The following is a 25,914-nucleotide window of genomic DNA, read 5'->3' as shown; positions in this document are numbered from 1 at the left end:
TGGGGAAGTTGGCAGCAGATAACAAAGGTGGAAGACCGCGTTCCACCACTTCTAGAGAGGATTCTATGATCTTCAGATCCGTCAAGAAGGATCCCTGGAAATTATCAGTCGAGGTACAAAAGCAATTAGAGCTGCCTGTATCGGACCGAACAATCAGACAACATGCTGTTGAAGCCGGATTGTTTTCTTGACGCCCTGCAAAGAAACCGCTGATTTCACTAAAAAACCAGAAGAAAAGACTCCTGTTTGCTACATCTCATATTGACTGGAATGTGCAGAAATGGCGAACTGTTTGCCATTTCTGGCGAATAACTTCCTAGTCATTATTATGGTGGTTTTTAAAAAAAAAGATAAAACTTAATGTACTTCTGCATTATTTTAATTGTTTTAACTTATATATATATTGATAAACAATTAAAATTACAAAAATTAATATAACATTTATAATAGCAACAGTATTCATAATAACAATAAGAAAAAACCTGAACACTTTTGATAAGATATCTAATAAGCTGATCAAAGACATCTTTATTTGGGAAAAGTGCACAAATCTCATCAATAATCTGCTTGAAGTCACTTCTTGAAATCTTCCAAAAAATGTTATCGAATGCCCCAAATGCTATATACATACATTCAAACATATATATATATATATATATATATATATATATATATATATATATATATATATATATATATATATATGTATATATATATATATATATATATGTATATATATATATATATATATATATATATATATATATATATATATATATATATATATATATATATATATACATATATATATATATATATATATATATATATATACATATATATATATATACATATATACATACAGTATGCAAAAAAAAAAAATCATACACTTAAAAAAAATCATAACTTTAAAGATTGCATCAAAAAAATGAGTTTTTGATTAAAATATTTAAAAGTTTTTTTTAGATATCTTATTAAGTATTGTTTTAAGAATTTATTTGTGTATTGGTGAATTAATTGCTTTTCAAACCTATTGAATCTTACACAATTGATCTAATGATGCATAAAATTGACTGCAAAAAAAATAATACAGTTCAAAAGTAATGTCAAATTGATCATATTCTATGGAAACTAGTATCAAGTGGGGCCTCCTTTAGCCTTAATGGCCTCATTTAGATGATTTGGCATTGAGTTGATAAAATTTTGGATCTCTTCTGTTATTATATTATCCAATGCCCTCATTATAGCTTCTTTCAAGTTGTCATTGCGTCTAAATGCTCGGTAGTCAATTTTTCTATCTAAAATATACCACAAATTTTCTATTGGATTCAAGTCCAGACTTTGAGATGGCCATTCCAAAACATTGATATTATTTATTTCAAAGTATACCTTTGTTTTCTTAGCGGTATGTTTTGGATTGTTATCCTGCTGGAGTATGAAATCGCTTTTTATTCTCAATTTTTAAGTATATGGTTGAAAGTTAGCTTTTAGAACTTTACAATACATTGAAGCATCCATTTTGTCATCAACATATATAAACTTCACTACTTCTTTTCAACTCATACTACCCCAAACCATCATATTTCCTCCTCCATGCATTACACTACCTCGCAAACAACTCAATTTAAAAGTTTCTCCTTTTTTTTGCCACACTTTTTGGATTCCATCTGATGAGACAAAATTGTACTTTGACTCATCTGACCACAAAATTTTTTTCTAATATAATATCATCATTTTTAAGTACTTCGACACAAATTCCAATCGACATTTCATTTGCTTAGAAGTTAAAAAAGATATATTTTGAACCACTCTACATCTATATCCTTGTTCTCTTATATAATTTCTGATTGTTTGAGGAGTCACTGTGATGTTATGATCTTCTTGATTTTTTAAAGCTAATTTAGCTGTCGATACAAACCTATTTTTCTTCCCATTAATGATGACATTAATGGTACTTCAATCAATTGTACTAGTGGTCTTGCGTTTTCGTCCTCTACCAGTCACACTAGCAACAGTTCCAATCAGATTATTCTTCTTAACAATTGAGAAAATGAAGTTATGCTTTGACGCAAATGACATCAGCGTTATAGAAATCTCAAAGTCTGTAATTGAATCCAATAAAAAATTGGTGGTATTTTTTGGACAGAAAAATTGGCAAACGAGCATTAGACGCAAAGACAACTTGAAAGAAGCTATAATGAGGACATGGAATAATATAACAACAAAAGGGACCCAAAATTTGATCAACTCAACGCCGAATCATCTATATGAGCCCATTAAGGCTAAAGGAGGCCCCACTCGATACTAATTTCCATGGAATTTGATCAATTTGACATTATTTTTGAACTGTACGATTATTTTTTTTGCAGTCAATTGTATGCATCATTAGATCAATTGTGTAAAATTCAATAGGTTTGAAAAGCAATAAGTTCACCAACACACAAATAAATTCTTAAAACAATACTTGATAAGGTATCTAAAAAAATTTTATTAATAATTTAACGGAGAACTCATTTTTTTATGCAATCTTTAAAATTATGATTTTTTTTTACTATCTACAAAATACTTTTGCGTACTTGCTTAAACACATTAGGCAAATAACTTTTTAGCAAAGACGATATTTAATTTTTATTAAAAAAAAACAGGAAATAAATATTGATTACTTTCACAATATACTTTTTCCATATACTAATTAGAGCTATTTACAACAGACTTATTAATGTCAGGAAAAAGAAAGAAAAAATTAACAGGCTTTTCATGGTTGGGAATCCTTACCAAAAGGATTTGAAATTAGCTGCCATAATAAAAACCTTTATGTTGCACTCTTTCAAAGCTAACTCCACCTTGGATGAAGGGTAGATTTCAGATTTTGCAATTACAATCAGGTAGATACCAGACTGAATATGTTTTTCTTTCATTTATATATAATTATTTATTAGAGGAAAATAGTTAATATAACTAATGTCTGCTGTTAAATTAATTAATTAACAGAAATAGATGTTTTGTAAAATTTACCGAACCTATATATCACATGTTTTAGTATAAAGATAGAGAAGCTGATCCAAACCTGGAAACTGCTAAAAAAAACAACAAAGCAAGGCAAACTTTGAAAAAGGCAAACAGAGATCGAAAAAATGAGGAAGTTTTCAACTCAGATGAGAAAGATTTTTAGAATTGCACCTGAGCTCGATACTCTGGTTGCAATCATTAAAGCTGATAAGAAAAAAACTGATCAAGACAAGACTGAAGATATTGCATTTTTATTGGACCAACTAGGAGATAGAAAAACTAGAATAGGAAGAATTGACACAAGGTACCTTTACTCCGTAAACAGGAATTTATCCAAGTTTCAAATGAAATCAAATTTGCATGAAAAGATGTCAGAGAGAGAGAGTCAGAGAAAGATGAAGATTATGATAATTTCCCATATCCAGATCCAGAGTTAAAGAAAAAAGTCAAAAAAAATGATACTGTTCTACTTCCAAAAGATATTCTCAAGAGAACTGTTAATACTGCTGTTGGAAAGAAAAAGTCAAGTTTCAATAGTTAATCGTGCATTAGGTGGAAATTTATCTAAATTTAAATATTCAACATCTCCAGTATTAAGAACAGCAGATAAGGTTATTCATGAAGAATTAAAGAGGATCGAGAACCATCTAAGAAATTTCAGAAATATCAATAAGAACGTTTTAATTCAACTTTCATCTGGAACTGACAAAAATCAAAAAAAATGTGGTCAGAGATATCTTGAATAGCTTTGACCTTAAAGACAATATACAAGCTGTTACATTTGATACAACCAGAATCAACACTGGAAATAAAAATGGAGCTGTATCTTTACTGGTAATGAAGTCTTTCAGTGACCAGTTTTATATTTTGCATGCTGACATCATATCAATGAGCTACACATAACACATTTACGGAAAAATTATCCAAGTAGCATTACTTCTGGACCAGATAATATGCTGTTTAAAAATTTAAATCAGTATGGAATGATCTTGATTTTAAAAACCAGGTATGGTTTTACATAATTGGCTTTCATTTTAAAAAATATTATTTTTCCCTAATATTTTTTTCTTTTTCCAATTTTTTTTTAATTTTGAATAAAAAGGTGTTGAGAAGATTGACTATTCCGGAGGAAAGCATGAAAGTATAACATTCTACAGAAATATTATTACCAGTGGGTCTCTGAAAAAGGTAGTCCAATATCTAGATATCTAAACTTGTAGTTATCTATGTAACATAAACTATTATGTAGTAATTTGATTTAGTAAGATTCTTCTTGTTTAATTCTATTATTATCTATTACACAAAAATATACAGAATATACTTTTATAACAAATATACAATTATACCTATATACTTTTGATTTAGTTTTGTTTTTAGGATGGGGCTACAAGGAAGGACTACATTGAGCTGACAGAGCTTACAAGTACAAATTTCGTACTTCCAAAACAGTCCACTGTACCTGCTTTGGCAAAAGGTAGGGAATTGTAGGTTCATGATAGAAAAAAGTTCAAAGTTAAAAAATTGTAACTTCATAGCAAAAACAAGGAGTTAGTTGTACATTATCAAATATTAAACTTGGCAAAAAATTTAAAAAAAAAAATTTTTTTCATAGGTATCTACTACCTAAAGCTCCAGCTTATGATGGATGCAATACCCAGTCTGACAAAATGACCGAAACATGAAATTACTGTGGCAGACCTTTGTGGCTGTTTTCTATACTACCTGGTTTCTCAAAGCTGAATTATCCAAAAGCAGGTTCTCAAGAAAAACAAAACAACAATAAAAAATATAACATAATATTTTCAAAAAATAAAACAATTATTAAGAAATTTTTTTAATGAAATCGCTAGATGATTAATGCAAAATATCTCGTGTTTTTTTCCAAATGATTGGCATTTCTAAAAAGTTATTGAGCTGCATAAAAATTGAAAAAAATTGCTTAAATTAGCAATTTTGTAGATATATTTACATAAGATATTTCAGATAAATAAAAATACCACAAATTTTTATTTGTTTCTTTTAACTTAGAAGAAACGCTGGAAAGAAAAAAAATTGAATTATTTTGAGTTTTAGAACTCGCTCAGGTGTGCCAGAAAAGGAGTTAAAATAGGGTAAAAAGTCTAAAATAAGACATTTGAGGCACTTGAGCAACTCCTAAAAATGGTCAAAATTCAAAGAGTCTGCTTAGCAGATAAGACTCTATGGTACTTTAAATCTTTTCATGACCTCAAAAAAAGCAGTCCAATATATATGTGTATATATATATATATATATATATATATATATATATATATAAATATATATATATATATATATATATATATACATGTATATATGTGTATATATATATATATATATATTTATATGTATATATGTATATATATATATATATATATATATATATATATATATATATGTATATATATATATATATATATATATATATATATATATATATATATATATACATATATATATATGTATATATATATATATATATATATATATATATATATATATATATATATATATATATATATATATATATATATATATGTATATATATATATATATATATATATATATATAATGAAATCTAGCTTTGGTATTCATTGAATACAAAAAAAACAAAAACAAAAGAAACTAAAATATTTATAATAATACAAGAACGCTTATTGTTTAATTTAATTACCTATCCGTGTTTTGAAATATCAGGTAAGATATGATTTCCATACTTTAGCATGTAAATTTAAAGGAGTTTAGTTAATATTCGCATTTATTGTTTATGAAATATGAAAATATTATATGGAGTTGTAGTAATTTTAGTTCCTAATAATGAGTGAGGTTTGAATTTTAATTTGCGTAAGGTGTTGCGATATGGTTATAACTTTTAAAACACATTACAAAAGCGGCCAAGTGCGCATCATGAGCACTTTTAGATGCAAATATTCCATACAACAAAAATTCACTTTTCAAATAATGTAGTTTGAAATTTGATGTTGCATGTTTCTTCAATAATTAAATTTGTATTTTTTTCACAGTTATTTACAGTTAAAAAATTACTAATGTTTTAAAATGTCACCCTACAAAAGAAAGACTGATAGAACTCTCATCACACAAATGAAGAATAACTGCTGTTGAAAGTCAAAGAAAAGTAGCCAAAGATTTGGGTGTTTGCGAGAGCTCTTTGAGGAAAAGGCTTAAAACTGTAAGTTAATTAGAGTTTTATGGAATTTAGAATATTTTTTATTTATATGATATGGTATATTTATAACATTTTACTGTTTTTTTTGTTTCAGGGTACAATCCAGTATCTCTAGGACATTTCAGAAATGCTCTCAGTGATGCAATGGAAAAAGAGCTTGCTCAACACTATAAGGATCTTGATAACAGGTTTTATGGACTAGCTAGAAAGCATATCATGAGGATTGCTTTTGAATATGCTGATCTGAATGGTGCCTCTGATAGATTCAATCAAGAAAAAATAGTGGCAGGGAAAGGCTGGCCTAAGGCATTTTGTAAACATCATGATCTTTCTGTTAAGACTCCAGAACAATGTAGTTTTGCAAGAGCACTTAAAGTGTAAAAAGTTTTCTGTTCATAGAAAATTCAATATGGAAGAAACAGGTGTTTCGACTGTTCCAGATAAAACACCCAAGATTGTAAGTTCCTGGGAAAATCATGTAACTTTTCTCACTCTCCCACCTCATACAAACCATGCTATCCAGCCATTAGGGATTTTTTGCACTATTTAAAACTGCATATGCAGCTGAAGCAGAAAAATGGTTTGTGCAAAACCCTGGTCAAGTAATTATATTATACGAAATAGGAACTATTTTCAAGGCTGCCTACAGTACCATTGCAAGAGTGAATCTTGCAGAAAAAGCTTTCAAAGTTACTGGCATAGAACCGTATGATCCTAATGTGATAGATGAAACGGAATTTGCACCTTCACAAGTCACTCTGAATGAAGACACAGCATTAAATGAAAATACATTAAATAAAAATGCATTAGATGAAAATCATTGAATGAAAATGATTTGGATAAAAATTTGTTGGATGAAAATAACTTGCTAATAGAACAATCACATGTTCCAATAACATAAAAGTTCATACTGATACAATTGTTCCTCTTCCAAAAAAAATTGAAGTGCAAACTAAAAAAAAGAGGCCATCTTAGCAATCAACAGTCATAATGTCATAATGATCCTAATGTGATAGACAAAATAATGTGATAGAATAAATAATCCAGGTTCGAAACGAGCTTTGGACATATTTTCGCGTCACGGTAAGGAAGGAGGCGTGAACTTCCTGGTTAAATGCACTTCTGCACTGCTCTGTGACAAGACCGTAAGGTCTTCTTAGAGCACCTAAAACAAAACAAAAAAAAACAAAACAAAAAAAAAAAGTTGTCTCCATATAAAAAGAAGCTAGAAGACATAGAAAATACAAGTCAAGAATAAAAAAAAACCGATCAAGCTAAAAAAAGAATAGAATTTTCTAAAAAAAATCTAGTTTTAAAAATGTTAAAAAAGCTGAAAATGTTAAAAAACCCAAAAACGTTGAAAATGTTATAGATATTAAAAATGATGAAAATGAAGAAACAATTTGTCCAGCTTGTGAAGAAGCAGTGCAAATGGATGAAAAATGGATTCAATGCGGACTTTGCAAGAATTTGTGGCATGAAGAATGCACTAGTTATGAAGGAACTGGGCCATTTATTTGCGATCATTGTTAGAACGCACTCTTACCCTCTCATATGTGGACAATTACCCTCATGATCAGTTAAAAGTGTGCAATTCTAATTTGTTATAAAATTTATATTTTCAAGCTTTTCTTTCAATGCAATATTTTTTGTATAATGTCTAAAGTTTTGTTGTATATTAAAGAGTATTGTATAAAAATTTCAACTGCCTATCATTTTAATTACTCTTTTTATGAGTAAAAACTCATTAGGTGCACACACTTACACTCCATTCTCATAATATATATAAAAAAATATTAGAATGAAAAAGAAAACTAAGATTACTTTTTATTTTCCCTCTGGTTTTTTTTGTATGTGATTGTATGAAACACCGGCATTTAGGGAGAGGTAAGATCTTGTGTGGATTAATTGTTGGAAAATATTCAAAATGTTAAAAATATTTTTCAAATTTTTACAAACATACAAATATATTTTATAAATTTTATCATACAAATATATCATACATTTTTATCATACATACAAATTTTACCATACATTTTTTGTTCAAATGTTGAAAATTTAAAAATACTTACAAAAACAAAAATATTTGAAACATAAAAAATTAGATAATGGTTGACCACTATTTACTGACTTTCAAGAGCATTCTACAGCAATTATTAGCAAACTACAAGTTACTTATCAAATTAATTATTGCAAAATATTAACTCACAGAATAATAGAAAGTTTAAGTAATTTCTTCTTGTTATTTCTTACTTCCATAGTAATAGAAAGTTTATGTAACTTCATTTACTTCCGAGTAAAAGAAAGTTTATGTAACTTCCAGAGTAATAAAAACATTTCAGAGTAATGAAAATAGTAATAGAGATTTGTAAATTATTGCAAGTTTTGTCTACTTGGTGAAGATGCTCAAAAAGGCTTTAAGAATTTTTAAATAAACAATATTTTAAGTTACAAAGATAGGTATGACTTTCTTGAACTTTCATGAACTTGATATTAATTTTTTAAGATTTTTACAATTTTTACCAAATTTTATAACAAAACCCCCCAAAATAATTTTAGCATAAAAAATGATATTTTATCCCATCTTTTTTTTCTTGTTATTATTTTATTTTCAACCATTTGCTTTTAATCTTTTATTTGTTTTTTAACTTGTTATATATATTAATATGATTTATAACTAAAGAAAGTGTTACAAAGTATGCCCACTCACATGTAAAGTATTTAATAAACCAATCAAGCAAAGCATTTGGGTAAATGAACCAAGAAGTGTATAGCTAAATGTTAGAAGAGCCATTAAACCAAGACGAGTGTAAAACAAAACAATTACAGACGAGTATCTAGTAAGAGCATTTATTTTATTGGTTAATATAAATTAAATATATTGTAATTTACAGTTATTTGTTTGTCTTGACTACCTGGAGTTAGTACATATTTACAATAAATAATCTACATGCTGCGTAACATTTTTGGAGGCACTGCCTGGATAATGGCCATTAAGAAAAAAACACTCCTATTGTGATTGGGTAAAATCTGTCTGTATACTAAACTTACTCCTTGTGCTCATACCACCAATAACTCTCAGACCTCCCTCAATAATTTTTCCACCAACTCTGTCGACTCTTTGAAATTTTCGATACAAATTCATTAAAACAAAACAACATCCACTCCCTAACAAATGAGACTGTGAAAAATGATATGCTCTCAGATCAAATAATAGAACGCTTGACAATGAAGGGAATTTCAGATATACAACTAAAAGCTTTTAAAGGCATAGAAGTAGCGTTTCCATTTTTTCCACCTAAAAGGTGGTGCTCTAGTATACAATGAGACACTTCCAGAGCATAGCAAAAATAAATTTAATCGTCTACAAGAGCAGATCATAGTGTTATTTACAAGAGCAGATAACACTATGATAATGTTAATGTAGCATGGAACCGGAAAATGAAATTTTCGGTTTAACACAGAACACTGATCTTAGTTTGTATATTAACACACTTGATAAATTCACTCAACAGCTAAATATTGATGACAAGTCAAAGCTGAGTTCCTTTATAAAAAGTTTAAACTCAAACAACTAGACAACTACCAAGTCGCAGTGGTATTCGCAAAGCTACAAATTGTATTTGATTCTGCTATCTCCAGACTCAAAACCAGACTTGATGCACTCTTGAAATCCTCCAGACAACCAATTGTAGCAGCTACCTACCATAAACCTTACCAACAAATTAAACAAATGGAGAAAGAACTAGAATACCTATATAGAATTAACGATAGCTCCACCCAAAACTTATGGTTTCAACTCATTAGGACACAATCTTCGCACAAATGATAGACAAATCATATGTAATAAATGTCTGAGAGTATGACACACCCAGAGATTGTGTTTTGAACAAGCTCCTCAGCCACCAAAGCGAGCCCAGTATCTCAATACAATACAGCAGTCTACTGCTGGAATCAAAATACCCAAAATTAGGATCAAGCCCCAGAGCTGTTACCCTATTATGACAATTTAAAGACAGCTAATGGGTGTCTTCTTCAAGTTTTAGGACAAATGGTATGTGACATTGACATAGAAAATGACCCCTTTAAATACTCATTCATGATTGTGAATAAATTCCAAGCATCCAATCTGTAAAAAAGACTAAATTTTACCCATTACGTTTGTGGCAGGAAATAAGAACTGAGATTCCTGGATGAAGAATTGAGAGGCCTCCAACCACCATGAGTTTTCTACAAGGAAATCGAATCCTGTAGTGTATTTATTGATTTTTTTTTTACAATGTTGTTCAACAATAATGAATTTTTATGTTATGTGCTGTTTGGCAACGATGCTTTTACAATATTTTTTTTCATGTTGAATTTTATGATGCCATTTTACAATGATGAATTTTTTATGATGCAGTTTTGCTGTTTATTTGGTTTTTGCTTCTTATTCAAGATTTTACTGATTTTGCTGTTATTCGCATTTTTTTATTTGTAATTTATTTATAGTTGATACATATGGTTGTTACAAAGATAGCTCTATAATTGGCTAAATTAAGTCAAAGGATACTTATCCTTCAAAAAATAAATATCATTATAAATGTAAATTGTAAGATAACCGATAAATACTTGAATAAAAAAAAGCCAACTAGAGTGGCAAAAACTAACAAAATATAAAGATTTTATTTTTCTTTAGATTCCCAAGTAGATTCACAAGTGCCAAGACAAGTTTGCAAAATAAACATTAGAAAATAAGTTTTGAGTTTATTAAAATTATCAAAACAATTTATTTATTGAGATGAAACATTTAACCTCTTATTTCTGTATTATTTGTATTACATGTATATTGTTCAGCTTGCTTGTAAAAGGAATTGTGTTATAAACTCAACAACTAATTATAAGAGTCCTGGTTTAAACAATTTACAAAAAAGAATTCAAAAATTGTATAAACATGCAGAGTTTATTCATTTATTATCATTAAGATATATATATTTGTTTTTATATACGGTAAAATCAAATTTAGTTGCATTATTTCTGATTAAATCCAAAAATGAATTAAAAAAATAGTATTTTCAGTTTTAATATTTTGTTAGCAGTTTTTAACAAATATCAGTAAAATTTTTAAATTTAAATATCTTTTATTTATAACATTAATAGTAGTTTTATTTTTAAAATAAAGTAAATATGAGTTATACTTTTAAAGCATTTATCTATTGTTTTTATCATGTTTTTTTTATTTTGTTATTATACCTTTTATAAAAGGTAAAAATTAATTGCAAGAGGGAAAACCTAAACATAACTTTTATAAGTTAAAATTATTTGAAAGAACTTTTTTTTTATTTATATCACTTAATAACTACAAAAGCACATTAATCAGACCAGTATTTTTTTAAAAAAAAAAATCAAAGAGCCGGAACTTACCTTCGCAAAAAAAAAAAAGGCATCAAAAATTATAAAGTTTTTCACTAATATCTTGATAATTTGTTTTGGAAAGTTTAATTAACATGAAACTAATTTTTTAAGCATTATTTATGATACAAAAATAACTTGTGATGGTACTTTAGGATCATTTAAATGTATCTGACATCTTTAATAAAAACCATGCATAATTGGCATGGGCATTTCTTTAAAATAGAGTTTTTTATTTTAAGTTTTAATTCCTTCAGAGATGAAGATGTTTTACAATCATTCGGAATTAGTTTCCAAATCTCTATCCTAAGTTTGATACAGATTCATATCTCAGATTTGATTCTACAAACTTAAAAACTTCATTCATAGATATAGATATTGACGCAATTTGTAATTTTATTTTGAAAACCTCAGTGACTAAACTAAACTTTTTTTAGTTGATAGTTTAAGTAATGCTGTTTAGTAAGAGAGATTCAAATGGAGTCTCTGTAGATAAATGTTAAAGCTCTTTCATGGGTTCGATTTATGTGCTTATTTAGTTTCTAACTGTGAAACACATATAAGTGGGTGTGTGCAAAACATCCATATAAGTGGGCAGTATAAGAAATTTGACTTTATAAATGCAGAAAATATGTTTACATTGTTTGAAAGACATATATAATGCGATTCTTGAAACTTTTCTGCTTTCAAGATCAGCATAAAGAGTTCACATGCTCTTTTTATTTATTTATTTTTACATCTTTGCTTCCAACAAGGCTTCAAGCAACCACAATAAGAGTTGGAAGTTACTGAAGGAGAGAAGATGAAGTTTGTAGAGCAAGATAACAGCAGATTACTTAAAGGATTGCAAATTATATGAATCAGGAAAGCAAGATGAAGGAAGCAAATTCCAAAGAACTGATGTTTGAGGAAAAAAACTAGATGAATAAGAGTTTTTGGAGCTCTAAGGAACAGTCACAGAATAAGAATGAGACTTAATTAAATGATGAGTAACACAAGAATTAATTTTAGTAGATGGCACAAGAGACGCTAACTCTTTAGAGCAGTGCCCATTATAGTATTTGTAGAAAAGAAAAAGAGAAGCAACATTAAAACAATGTAAAAATGGTTGGAGATACTACTATGTTTATATTGCGTTAATGCCTAAAAGAGAAAGGGTATCATTAGAAGATCCGCCCCAGATATGGCAACAGTATTCCATACAAGGACGAATTTGAGATTTACAGAGATAAAGAATTGAATCTCGAGTAAGAAAGTAGAAATGTCTAGAGCGATGGCCTTAATCTCTCAAATTCTTTCTAATGCATGATAAAACCTATCAGTTATTACTGTTAGCAAATCAGATGTAGAAATGAGAGGATCAAAATCCATATTGATGATCAGAAAGTAAATTATTAGATTCAAGATGAAAGGTTAAGTGTTTGTTAATTAAAGATACAAAAACCTTGCTCATGATAGGAAGAAGACTAATGGAAGGTAGTTAGACCAGTCAGATTGCTCTCCAGAATTTTTGAAAAAAGGTAAAACAGATGCCGCTCTCCAGCATGCCATAAAACAAGACTCTGATAAGCACTTGTTAAATAACTTTGAAAGTATGACTAGGATCAGAAACAAGACATAGGTCGAGTAGAGAAGGTAAATGATTTGGGTTGTCTGGAAAGCAAGTTGGAAAGTTGACTATTTGAGTAAGAGATTGAAAAAGGCAAAAGTTGTGGGGGTTAATGCCTGCAGAATCACTGACACTAGAGCCAAGCCATTCAGTGTGATGGGCATTAAAGTCACCAACAACATTGATATTGGCTGTTGGATAAAGAGAAAGGGCGCGGTCAATATGATCAGAACTAACATCGAAAAGACTGCAATCGTAAGATGAAGGAGAGCAATATACAACAAAGAGAAAGGCGATAGAGTGAAGTGGTGCTAAACGAAAGCACATGAAAGAATAGTCTGTGGATTCAAACCTGGTTTCCTGACAAATGGGTGAATTCTTAAGAATGTAAATTCCCAGGCCAAGCATGTAACTATTGGAGTCTTTATGAATTAAAGAAAGTTAACCATCAACACTAAGATTGCAAGATGAGACAGCTGGACTCCAATTAGTCTCACATAGAGCAAGTAGATTTGGTGAACTTTGCAAGAGATTTTTTTTTTTTTTTTTTTTTTAATAATTCACCTCCCCAAAGCCGAGAAGGTTACTACAGATGAAGAGGCTACTTGTGGTTATCACCCTCTCTCAACTCTATAACTCCGAAACACGAACCTTGACGAACAAAGCCGCTGCACGGAGAAACAAGTTGAGCGCGATACTACCAGGGACGTGGTGGGAATCGAACTCGGAACCTCTCGCTTATGAAGCGAGCGCTCTACCACTACACCACTACCGCATAAGATAAGACTCAACAGAAGAAAAATTACTTCGAAGACCACAAATATTAGTGAATAATAAGTTTAGAGAACTTGGTGATGACGATGGTTTTTTGTGTTTTATAGCTTTTGGTACTTTAGTCATTTTAAATTTTTTAAAGAACTTGACTCAAAGCATAGATAGTACTCATACACTATTTAATAGTCCAAGCAATTGCCTCATTACTATTAGTAAACCCTAAGCCATAACAAAGGGCTCTAAATGTGGCCTCAACAATGCACACGAAAAGTACAAACAGGGGCACCATCCATGCGCAACATGGCACTGTTAGTACTCTGATACTTTTCAACTGTTGATGGAATCAGCTTCTCTGAGAGCTACTACAGAGTTTGGGAAACCGGACTACCAGCTAGCCTCAGAACCATAAAACTGAGTTTTAGAGTTGTAACCTCATTAGGAGATAATAGAATGAGTTGCCTAGTCATAAAAACAGAGACATGAGCAAAACCCAAGCATTGAATCAAGAAGATCCAGCGTTCAACATCCTAAACTGCAAACAATGTGTTTAAAATACATCTGCGTCAGCCTAATAGATGAAGGAGGGGTGTGAGGCTGGTCAACAGATAGAATCTGTTTACCCCTCAAGATCAACAGATAGAATCTGTTTACCCCTTCAAAGGAAAGTTTGCTGTTGTTAAATTAGAAATAGTAACTTCTAGGTTACTATGTTTGCTAATGATTAGGTGATAGTTTTTAGAGTTTGCCTTTATTACATTATTTTGGAACCATATTAACAACTGATTTGCGGTTTCTTGGAGGTTGGTAGTTACCAAAGTAAAGTTTTTTTTGTACAGTATGGAGTGTTGTTATCTGCATATCCAGGAGTTCCAATGTCAGGAAGGAACCAATCCTTGAGGAACTCCATATAGTATATCAGTGTAACAACTAAATCCGTTATTTATTCTTACTCTTTGTTTTCTATTCATTAGGTAGGAAGACATAAACATAATGTTTGGGCTAAAACCATAGACATCTAGTTTGGCGATGAGTAACGCCTAGGATATGCAACCAAATGAATTAGAGAAATCAATTAGTAAAGCACCAAAGCAACTGTTGTGATCAAAGACTTTTCTCCATTTTTCAAAAACCATATTGATGTCTGGATAAAGTTGTTTAAAAAAAGCTAGCTATATTCTCATACATACATCTTTCTTACACCTTAGATAGGTTGGATAAAATACTGACTGGCCTGTAGTTGCTTTTATATGCTCTGGAGCCTTTTTTGTATATTGGAATAATATTTTTAATTTATTTCCTTTATTAGCTCTATTTTGAAACTTTCGTTATCAAAGTTTTTGGAGCATCTATATGTAATTATCCTTCATTTTTACTTAGGAAAATTAAACCCCATGACCAAGATTAAAAGTTTAGGAAAGTTGGATAAACCTATTTTAATTGCATTTGTTAAGATGAGGTCTTTCAACCTCATTATTTAAGATACTTTTGGTACTGCTTATTTAAAACCACCTCTTTGAGATTTTTTTATTTTTTCTTTTAAAATTAATTTAATTAATTTAAAATTATTTAAAACCTCTTTGAGATTTTGCTGATTTTTCTGCTATTCACTGTTTTGTTGTTTCACTTTACGATGATGTTGTTTTGTGAAAATCTTGACTCTGAATTATTAAGTTGTTTTACAATGATGCTGTTTCATTGTGATATGTTTTGTTGTGATATGTTTTGTTATGTTGTGATATTATACTCTGTGTGTTTAGTTCGAGGACAAACTTTTTTCTCTGAAAAAAAAAAGTTTAATAAACCAATCAGGCAAAGCGTTTAGATAAATGAAAGTGTTTAATGCAAATGCTAGACAAACCGATAAATCAAGATGCGTCAAACAATCTTGAGGAATATATAAAGACAGGAATATCTAAATATAAATTAGTTAGATGACAATAAAAATACAGTAGAGGAGGAAAAGAAAGTAGAGGAGGAAAAATGTTGAAATATTGAGATAAATCCAAGACACAAAATTAAGTAATAAATAACAAAACAATTATAGCCAAGTAAGATTCTAGTAAGACTATTTATTGTATTGGTTAACGTAAACTAAATAAATTGTAATTTACTCCTGATATTTGTTTGTCTGGACTACCCGGATTTTGTATGTGTGTGTTTACGATAAATAATCTACGCACCACATAACAAAAGTTTTGAAGAACAAAAGATCCATTATCATCAATCATTTTTCATTGTGAAGTCTTGACTTTTAAACTTTTCTTTAATTCTTGAAGCGTCAAAATTCTTGAAACGTTTTAGAGTAATGATAGTAAGAAAAAACATGAAAACAAAATTCCAAACTATTTAAAATTAAAATCTTCTTGACAAACTGACTTAGGAGAAAACAAAAAATCATTTTGACAAACAAAATGACTATCCTGACTAGCTGCCTCTTTCAGGCAATTAAAAGAATAGAGGGAGATAAAAAGAATAGAGGGAGATAAAAAGAATAGAGGGAGATAAAAAGAATAGAGGGAGATAAAAATAAAATAAAAAAGGATCATATAAGAATGTTTTTTTCAAGAGTATTTTTAAAAATTGTTTGCTGTTGCTTTTTATTCCAACATTGAACTGCTTGTACCAAAATTTGAAGAGTATTTTTAGAAATTGCACTTTTTGAATCCCTAATTTTAACTTTCTTCTTAACCAGCATTAAGTTTTTCATATTCAATCCAAAAAAATATAAAACTGAATAATAATTAAGTTGGGGATTAATTATTTTAACTTTATTGTTTAAAAAATAAAAAGATTTATTTTGTTTTGCAAAATTGACATTTCCTGAACCTTTAAGTAGAGAGTGTATATAATTTTTACTATACATAGAAACATTAAAAAAGATTTAACTGCATTCTTTCCAAGTTTTTTCAGTGTTAAATCTTTATTTTCACAGAGCTCTAGACTGTAAGTTAGCATCGGAACTGCAAAGGATTTATACTGGATAATGGAACTTGGATAGATTACCTGATTGAATCTGAGTTTGCACTGTTGTTTGAAAACTTGATAATTTAGTGTCAATATTTATTGCATCAAGTTGTGTCATAAGTAAAGCCCAGATAATTAAATTTGTCATGAGGTATTATTTAATGGTTGTCTAGGGTTATCATGCAGTTAGTAATTTGTTGTTTTTTTTTACAAGGCTAAATTCAACTATTAGTAGATCTATGAGTTATTTTTTTAGTGTTTAATCGTTTTTCAAAAATAGTAGCAAACTCGGTGGTGATTCTTTATCCTTTTTTTTGTTTATAGTAAAAAGTTTTGAATTTAAATCCTATTTTATACAATTAAAGTTATTCCAAAAATTTTTTGGGTTAGAGTTTTTTAGTTTTTTAATTTTTATGTATAAGGTTTTTGGCTACTTTGACGACTTTGCTGAAATTCTTCTGAGCAAATAGATATTGATTAAAAATAGATGTTGAGCCTTTTAAGAAACCTGTTTCACTCCACTTTTAAAAATAAATAGAAAGATATTTTTTGCTACAAGTTAGTTTGAGAGCCCACCAGGGTTTTGAATACATAGATTACTTCTTTAACTTTAGGTATTCTCTAAAAGTCCCTGCTCCACTGTTAGTAATAACAGCATACAATGAGTAAGTTCATTTTCAGAATTACCAATTAGGTTAAGATTAATGAAATTGGTATTTAAGCTATCATCATTTTGAAAGAAAGTAGGGATAACAACACATTTATAATAGAGAAGAGATGTGTACTTTAAAATAGCTATGTGATCAATTTGGTCCATGTTTGGTAATGCAAGATGTCAATATGTGACTGCAGGACCAGAAATTAGTTACGTTGACTAATTATAATTCATTTGATTCAATAAATTTTGATAAAATCATAGAATAATTTTTTCTCTAGCTAGATTGCTATAGCAGATCATATATTCTGTTAGGATATTATTGGAAATCTCTGAACATAATTACTTTACTATTACCCTCATAACTGTTGTATTGTAATACTGTTATATATATAATACTATATAACTATTATGTAGTTATTTTGTTATTGCAAATATTGCAAATATTTTGTAATTATAAATTTTTAAAAAAAAGAGAAAAAAATGTTTTATACCAAGTAAACATTTAATTGACATAAATTTTGAACTTGTTATGTTATTACTTTTGCAACAAACTTAAAAAATTGTCAGAGGAAGCCAGAAGATTTTTAACAACAGTATTTAAGATTTTTAACAACAATATTTAAGATTTTTAACAAAAATATTTAAGATTTTTAACAACAATATTTAAGATTTTTAACATATCACATGAAAACTACAGAATTTTATCTGTATTTTTTATGTTATGATATTTTAACAATTGAAGTTTTAATAGCTAATAACAAAAACAAATAACTTAAAAATTTTATAAATAATATTTTAAGTATAATTATGAAAAATAAATAACATAAACAAAATATAATGTAATATAATAAAAAGCTGTAATAGTTTAAAAACTACTTACAAACTGAAATTATTTGTAAATAATTTCACTTTTACAACACACACATTGTTTAATTTTTCTAGGAAAATGAAATCAAATTATAAATTGCAAATCATGTAGCTCAAGATATTTATCAACGCGAGTTTTGGATAAGTTCAAGCTTTTCGCTTTTAATGATAAAATCAGATCACGAAATAATAGATAATAGTGATGCAGAGAATACTAAAGAAAATATTTCAGTTTAAGAAAGATTAAGATAACAAATTTAATAAAATATATTTAAATTAGTATTAAAACACAACAAAGAACAGAAAAATGTTAGATAAATAGAAGCTCAGATGGTTAAAATAATAGGTTGTACAATGGTATACAACTTATAAACAATATTTTTCAAAAAAAAAATAGTTAAAGCACTTTAAATTTTGAGAGTGATAAAACCAGGTAATTTATTCCATATTGATGAGACTCTATTGGTTAAGAATTGATGACAAAGATAGCAATTTTTAACTATTTCTTTTCTGATTTTGAAATTATGGTCTCTTGTGTAGGGTTGATATGATGCAAAAATATTAGTTAATTCTATATTATTTGCTTTTTTTTGAATAACTTTTGAACCAAGTCGCCTCTTTTACATATTTTTTCCAGTGTGCCAGTATTTTAATTCTTGTTTCATAACTTTATTTTCGAACCTGGGGTATTTATTTAGTCGCATAATGTTAAAATTTTTCAAGTACATTAATATAAAAAATTCTTTTCTACTTTTTTTTTTTATTTTTTTTTTTTAAAGTATGGGCACCATGATTGTATCACTATTTCAAGATTGGGACTTATAAATGTTATATATGTTACAATGTTACATATGTTACAATGTTGCATAAGTTATAATACAATTTGTTACAATGTTACATATGTTACAATGTTACATATGTTACAATGTTACATAAGTTATAATACAATTTGTTACAATGTTACATATGTTACAATACTTGTGAGTAAATCTTTTTAGATTCACACGAATAACCTTTTTTTATTATATTTTCCACATTTTAAATAAAATTTTTGTGTAAAGAGTAAAACTTGTTTTTATTCTTTGTATTATTTAGTTGCAGCATATTCTTGAAAAAACATTTTTACTTAACATTCTTGCAGTTAAACAAAATACTTTCAATGCAGTTAAAAAAAATAATACACAAAAAGTGTTAGCTCTAGTTGGTAATTGTTTAAATTTTTCATACTTTTTTTTTCATACGTATATTATAGCTTATAAATAATTTAATATTAAAAAAAAACCAACTTTGTGAATACAGATAGTCATGAATTTCATCTTTGCGCCAATTAATTAACACATTTTCAATTTCGTTAATTTCCAAAAATCCTGAAGAATCTCTATCCCATAGATCGAATAAATAGTTTAACAGCATGTAACGTTTTTCAATGTTTTTAACATTCTGAAAAAAATTTGTTATAGCAAAAAACAATATTTAATAAAATTTATTATAAAAAAACTTAAAAGTTAAATATTCTAAAAATTAAATAAAAGTTATTACTCTTGAAATAGTTATAGTGATGATGATGATGATGATGATGATGATGATGATGATGATAATGATGATGATCATATGGATATTCGGTATAGCAACGCAAAATTTGCATAACCGAACATTTTTGTTCGCTAATGCAACCTGACGCAGCCTATGTTTGTTTTTGTAACAATTTTGTTCGTTATTGCAACTTGTTGTTTGTTATTGCAACTCCCGGAACGCAAGTTAAAGCCTTATAAGTTTTTTGTTTTTTACCTGTAGAATACAATTTAAACAATTTTAAAATGTATTCTACAGGTAGAGTGCTCAATGTTCTTAAAAGAACAGAGCAATTATAAATTAGTAGAAAATCACTTAACAAAAATTTATCTCATTTAACACTGTGACTTGTTTTCATTAAGTTCTAATAAATAATTATGTACAATATCTTCTTTTAGTTTTTGGTCCCAGTCACAATAATTGGACAAATAATACTGATTGGAAACTACAATTTAGTAGATTAGCAATGACTTTTTTATCAGTTATTATTTTATTGTCACTAGTTTCAAGTGCTAGTAGTTTTGTATGTGTTTGATTTTTTCTTTGTGCATATGCATAGAAGAGTTTTGGGTTATGTTTTATATCTTTTGCTAAGTTTATTTCATAATCAAGAGTAGATTTTTTAATTTGTTTTTTAATCATTTTATTAACTAGTTTGTATTCATTATTTAGGTTTGTATTTTTGAAGTTTGTAGCACGCACTCTGCACCATAGACTACGTTTTTTTCTAATTAGATTCTGGATTTTTTTGTTGATGCATGGATTTTGGATAGAACTAGTGGGTTTGAAGTGGTGAGGAATATATCGTTTGCAAGCTTTTTCATAACATTGGTTATGAAAAAGCTTGCAAACAAAAGCATTCATAACATTGGTTTGTATTTATTTTATCAAATATTTCATCCCAATTTACTTTATAAAACATGATATTCATTTCGTGGTACTTTCCTTTTCGAAAATAAATCTCTTATTGTTGAACTTTTTCTCACATGAATTGAGTATGTTAGTTTCCCATTTTAAGATGTAATGGCTTTTAGTAATTTGACCATCGCAATTTTATTTCATAGTAATTTATTCATTGCAATTTTTTGCAAAGCATCTTTAATTGACGTAAGTATAAACAAATAAATGTTTGGAGTTCCATGTATGGAAGTTATCTCTCCAACAAAAAAAACGCTGGTTCAGCCCTTGCAACAAGGAAGGGTCTGAGAGCTAAAAAATAATTAAAAAGCTAATTGAAATTAAGACTTTGTTATAGTTAAGATAAATCAATAACCTTTACACATTAGGACATAGTCTAGTTACTAAGTTCTGTACAATATTATACTGATGTTATAAATAAATATCTTAATACTTGGCTTTGAAAAATATATAGCTTATCCCCAAGAGGTGTGTGTAAGGGGGGGGGGGGGAGGGCTTACTACCTTTATTCTCCCCTTCAATGTGCTCTTGATTGAAACCAAACTCAAATAGTAAAAGTAAGAAAGTAAATTAAATTTTACTTTTCTTATTTAAAACTTATTTATTTATTAAGATGCATGTATGTATGCAAGGATACAAAATGATCATTGTAAACTTATTTACATTTATTATAAACTTAAAATTGGTAAATTTGTTTATTTTGGAAAAACGCCCACAGAAAGATTTTCAAAAAACATATTGGTTTGGTATAGATACTAGTGTAATAAACTACTTTTATTTATTTGAAATTTATTTTTGAAAAAAAAGTATAAACAATTGTAAAATGTAAAAAAATATTTAATTTTCTTGTTTTCATTTTTCCATTAGGTCAATTTTTTTTACCCAAAAAAACCCATTCCACGGAGCATTCCTGCTTTTTTACGATGGAGTTTAGATTTTATAAAAGGAGTTTGATTGAAGAAAAAAAAAAAGAATTAAACCTAAACAATAAATTAGAAATAACAAACCTTTTCTATTTGTCAGTTATCAAAAAATAAGTGAGTTCGGTAATGCAACCTGGATAGTTTTGGTATTGCAACAACTACTGTTTAAAACCCAAATTCCCCGCAAAAAAAATAATGTCAAAAAAAATAAGTAAATGTTTTTTGGACATTCGACATGATATATATTACATCCATCAAGAAAAATAACTTTAAAAAAGTTTTAAAAAAAATTTTATGTAACGTTTTTTTTCAAAATCAAAGTAGAAGATTGCACATTAATATATTATAGAAAGTTTACTTGAACTCAGAAACTTAAAATCGCCATGATGATATGAAAAACCTCAAAGTGTAGGTAAGTGGATTTTTTCCTTTTATAGCTTGATTTAAAAGGAATAAATAAAAAAAACATATCCGAATCATTTTTTGATGATCCCATGCATAAATCCTCCTTTTTAGATTTTTTGGTAATGCAACGCTTTTTTCGTAATGGGTCTTACCTGCAAAAAACTTTTTTGTAACTAACTTATCTTAAAAATTTATATCTTTCTGATAAGAATTCAAAAAAAAAAAATTTTAAATCTCAAGCAATGCGGGTAAATTCTAAAATCCTGTGTGCTGATGACAGTGTGACAATAGCGAGCACAGAACCACATACTGATGATGATGATGATGATGATGATGATGATGATGATGATGATGATGATGATGATGATGATGGTGATGGTGATGATAAAGCTTCAAAACCTTCCCAAGTTGAATTTAACTTTAATTTTTTATGAAAAATCTGTAAACAATATAATACTGTTACAGAAAGCGAAAGTTAAAAAAAATTTTATATTAATAATGAAATTGCAGAAATTTTGATACCAAAACTATTATAACAATATGTTAAACTCAAATTTAAAACCACCACAGGTCAATAAAATAATAAAATAAATATATAATAAAATAAACTTTTCTACTGTAAAAATTGCTGGGTTTTTTTTTCAATTAACATTTTTAAGATTTTTAAAATTATTTTTTTATAGAATTTATTTTATGCTGATTAAGCATAAAATATGACTTATAATTTTTCAAACTTTAGCTATATTACAAAAAAAATAGTTTACTATAAAGTTCTTTTAACATACTAATAAAAATTACTATTCTTTTAACATACTAATAAAAATGAGCTTTGATTTCGCTTTTTAAATTTTTAAAATCCATTAAGAATTTAAAAGTTGTAAACATTATCAAGTGTCAAATTAATCATTTTTATCTTAAATTGCAGTGTATGTGGTAGTAATTGCAAGTAATTTTCATTGCAACTGTATGTGGTAGTAATGAAGGTCAGTTACTACATAGCCATTGAAATGGGAAGCTTATATTAGAATTTTTTAAATTTTTAGGCTGTATACGAGTTAAAAAAAGGGTCTTAATTTAAACTTAAATAAAAACCTAGATCTTTATTTAATGTTCCCATTTAGATGAGTTACAGATATTAGCAGACCTTGGTTACTTAATAATATATTATACTATTATATATAGCTCTAGCATCACTGATCCTGCTAGTGCTAAACCTCATAACTTTTATATATCTTAATCTCTTACACAAATAGTTAACTTTGCTACTTGTTTTCCAAACAACTCTAATTACTTACCTTCACTCCTTGATTTGTGTCTTGCCTCTGTCCCTAGCTTCTATTCAGTTTCTCCTTGTTCTGATTTAGATTGTTTAGACCATGCCTTGATTGCTCCAAATCTTTAATCACTTCTTTAGACTCACCCTATTATTGCACTACTTACTACTACGATATACCTGACTTTTCTTACGGATTTTCTTAGTGATGATCCTTTATCTATTGTCTTTTGTTTCTCTGTTTAAAATTGCAACTCAACTAAGCGTCTCAGTTAATCTTGAAAAACGTTAATCTTAAACTTAATCTTGTATTTTCATCTCAAGAGGTTAGGTTCAAGAGACTTTTGGAAAAAAGTTCTAGAACCTAACAAAAAAGTCTTCAATATTGTCATTAATAAAAGTTAGTCTAACATTCCATCTTTAATACATGGTTCTGATCTCATTGCTTATCTTAAGGACAATGCAGAAATATTTTCCTTTCTTCAAATTTGACACATAAATCTAATGACCACACTCTTCCTGTCATTCCAGAGACAGGTTAATCCATTGTTAGAAATCCAAATCACTCTGGCTTCTATTGTTAAATCACTTGGTTGATTATCCTTAAATATGATAATCTGCTTCCATCCAAATCTGTCTGGAAAATAAATTGATTTTATCTCTTAAACTCGTCTTACTGCTTTTGTTGCATTTCAAGTATCAATTTTGATACTTGTCCTGTATCAAAATTGTCCTTGAAGGCCAATTTCTTTATTATCAATAACATCTGGGGTAAGAAAAGGTTAAACCTATAGTCCTGTATTGTTTCATTTATACACAAGTATGTATATATATATATATATATATATAGTTTCATCTAACCACAGTAATAAAGCCATCCTTGAAGACCAACACTCTTCTTCATTTCCAGTAACTTATTGGGTACATTTCTAGTAACTTACTGGGTACATCGAGGTTATAGAACCAAAGATAGAAATCCTTGGTCCTGAATTTTTTTTAATATAAATTAATGATCTTAATGGTGTTATGAAAAAATTAAAAATTATATAAAAACAACTATATACTCCTACTGAAAATAAGTCATTACTTTTTGATCATTTAGAACAGGCAACCGATTGTGATTCTAATCTCTCTTCTCAGTGTAATGTCTGTAACAGTCTAGGCTGTTACAGACATTACACTACAAGACACTGTTACACACAGGTTCTAGGCTTCTAGCTTCTTTTTTTTCAGGTTCTAGGCTTAGGTTCTAGCGTCTTATGTAGCTTGTTATTTTTGGTTCGTTTTAAAGTTGCTCATCTTGACAAAGTATTGTTAAATCTGCTATCTGCCCCAAAAAAAAACAAATTGAATGGCTTGGAGCCAACACAAGTGACCAAGCTGTCAATCAAGTGACCAAAATGTCAAAATATCTAAAATTGTTTCCACTCATAATTGCCCACATTGTAAACTTTCAAACTCATTTTCTAGTCAATTCAATCAACTTTGTTTGTACCTTTTTTTTTGTCTTGTACAGTTTCACTTTATTCTGATTATTATTATTATTATTATTATTATTGTTATTATTATTATTATTATTATTATTATTATTATTACTATTATTATTATTATATCATATATATTTATACAAAATATTAATTAGTTTATTAAGTTTTTTTTTCAAAAATTGTAAAGTAAAAATTTAATAAAAAACATTAAAAAAATTACTAATTTTTGTAACCAATAAATTTATATAACCATCAACTTCATTAAATATGTATGTCTATAAACTTAAATGGCAACAGCAAAAAAAAATTTAAAAACTATTAAAAAATTTATATGAGAAAATAATTTTTTAAATATTAATTTTTACTTGTGTAATTTCAATATCTGCTGTTTGGGTATATAGTATATCTTTTTTTTCTTTTATTTGGGCGACTTCTTCATTTGTTTGAATGTATTTCACTTGAATAAATTTAATAAGTGATTCAATCATAAATCTAAAACAAGTATTAAGCTCCTGTTAATAGTAATATAAAATATATTAAATAGTTACTATTATGATCACAGTAATTGATGATGACAACAGTGTATGATGTTAACAGTAATAATTTCTTGACAACAGTATATATATGACAACAGTGTATGATGTTAACAGTAATAATTTCTTGACAACAGTATATATATGACAACAGTGTATGATGTTAACAGTAATAATTTCTTGACAACAGTATATATATGACAACAGTGTATGATGTTAACAGTAATAATTTCTTGACAACAGTATATATATGACAACAGTGTATGATGTTAACAGTAATAATTTCTTAGAATAGTAAGTAAAACAATAATTTAAAATTTTCTTAT

The 25,914-nt window shown here is 28.0% G+C and overlaps 1 protein-coding gene across 2 annotated transcripts in view; it reads right to left on the bottom strand.

Annotated features, from left to right (window-relative positions):
• LOC101234824 (EF-hand calcium-binding domain-containing protein 5) overlaps positions 1 to 25,914 on the bottom strand; it is a 122,062-nt gene that overhangs the window by 22,613 nt on the left and 73,535 nt on the right. For both annotated transcript variants that reach the window (XM_065797935.1, XM_065797936.1), the window contains exons 11-13: positions 25,421 to 25,547; positions 19,764 to 19,917; positions 483 to 619 (exon numbers count right to left, since the gene is read on the bottom strand). In XM_065797935.1, coding sequence (XP_065654007.1) covers positions 483 to 619; positions 19,764 to 19,917; positions 25,421 to 25,547 — 418 coding nt within the window. The remainder of the gene's footprint in view (positions 1 to 482; positions 620 to 19,763; positions 19,918 to 25,420; positions 25,548 to 25,914) is intronic.

Source organism: Hydra vulgaris, chromosome 05 (genome assembly GCF_038396675.1).
Source record: "Hydra vulgaris chromosome 05, alternate assembly HydraT2T_AEP".
In the NCBI taxonomy this organism is placed as follows: domain Eukaryota; kingdom Metazoa; phylum Cnidaria; class Hydrozoa; order Anthoathecata; family Hydridae; genus Hydra; species Hydra vulgaris.
The sequence above is the reverse complement of the archived record's forward strand: the minus strand, read 5'-3'. Positions and strand labels throughout refer to the sequence as shown.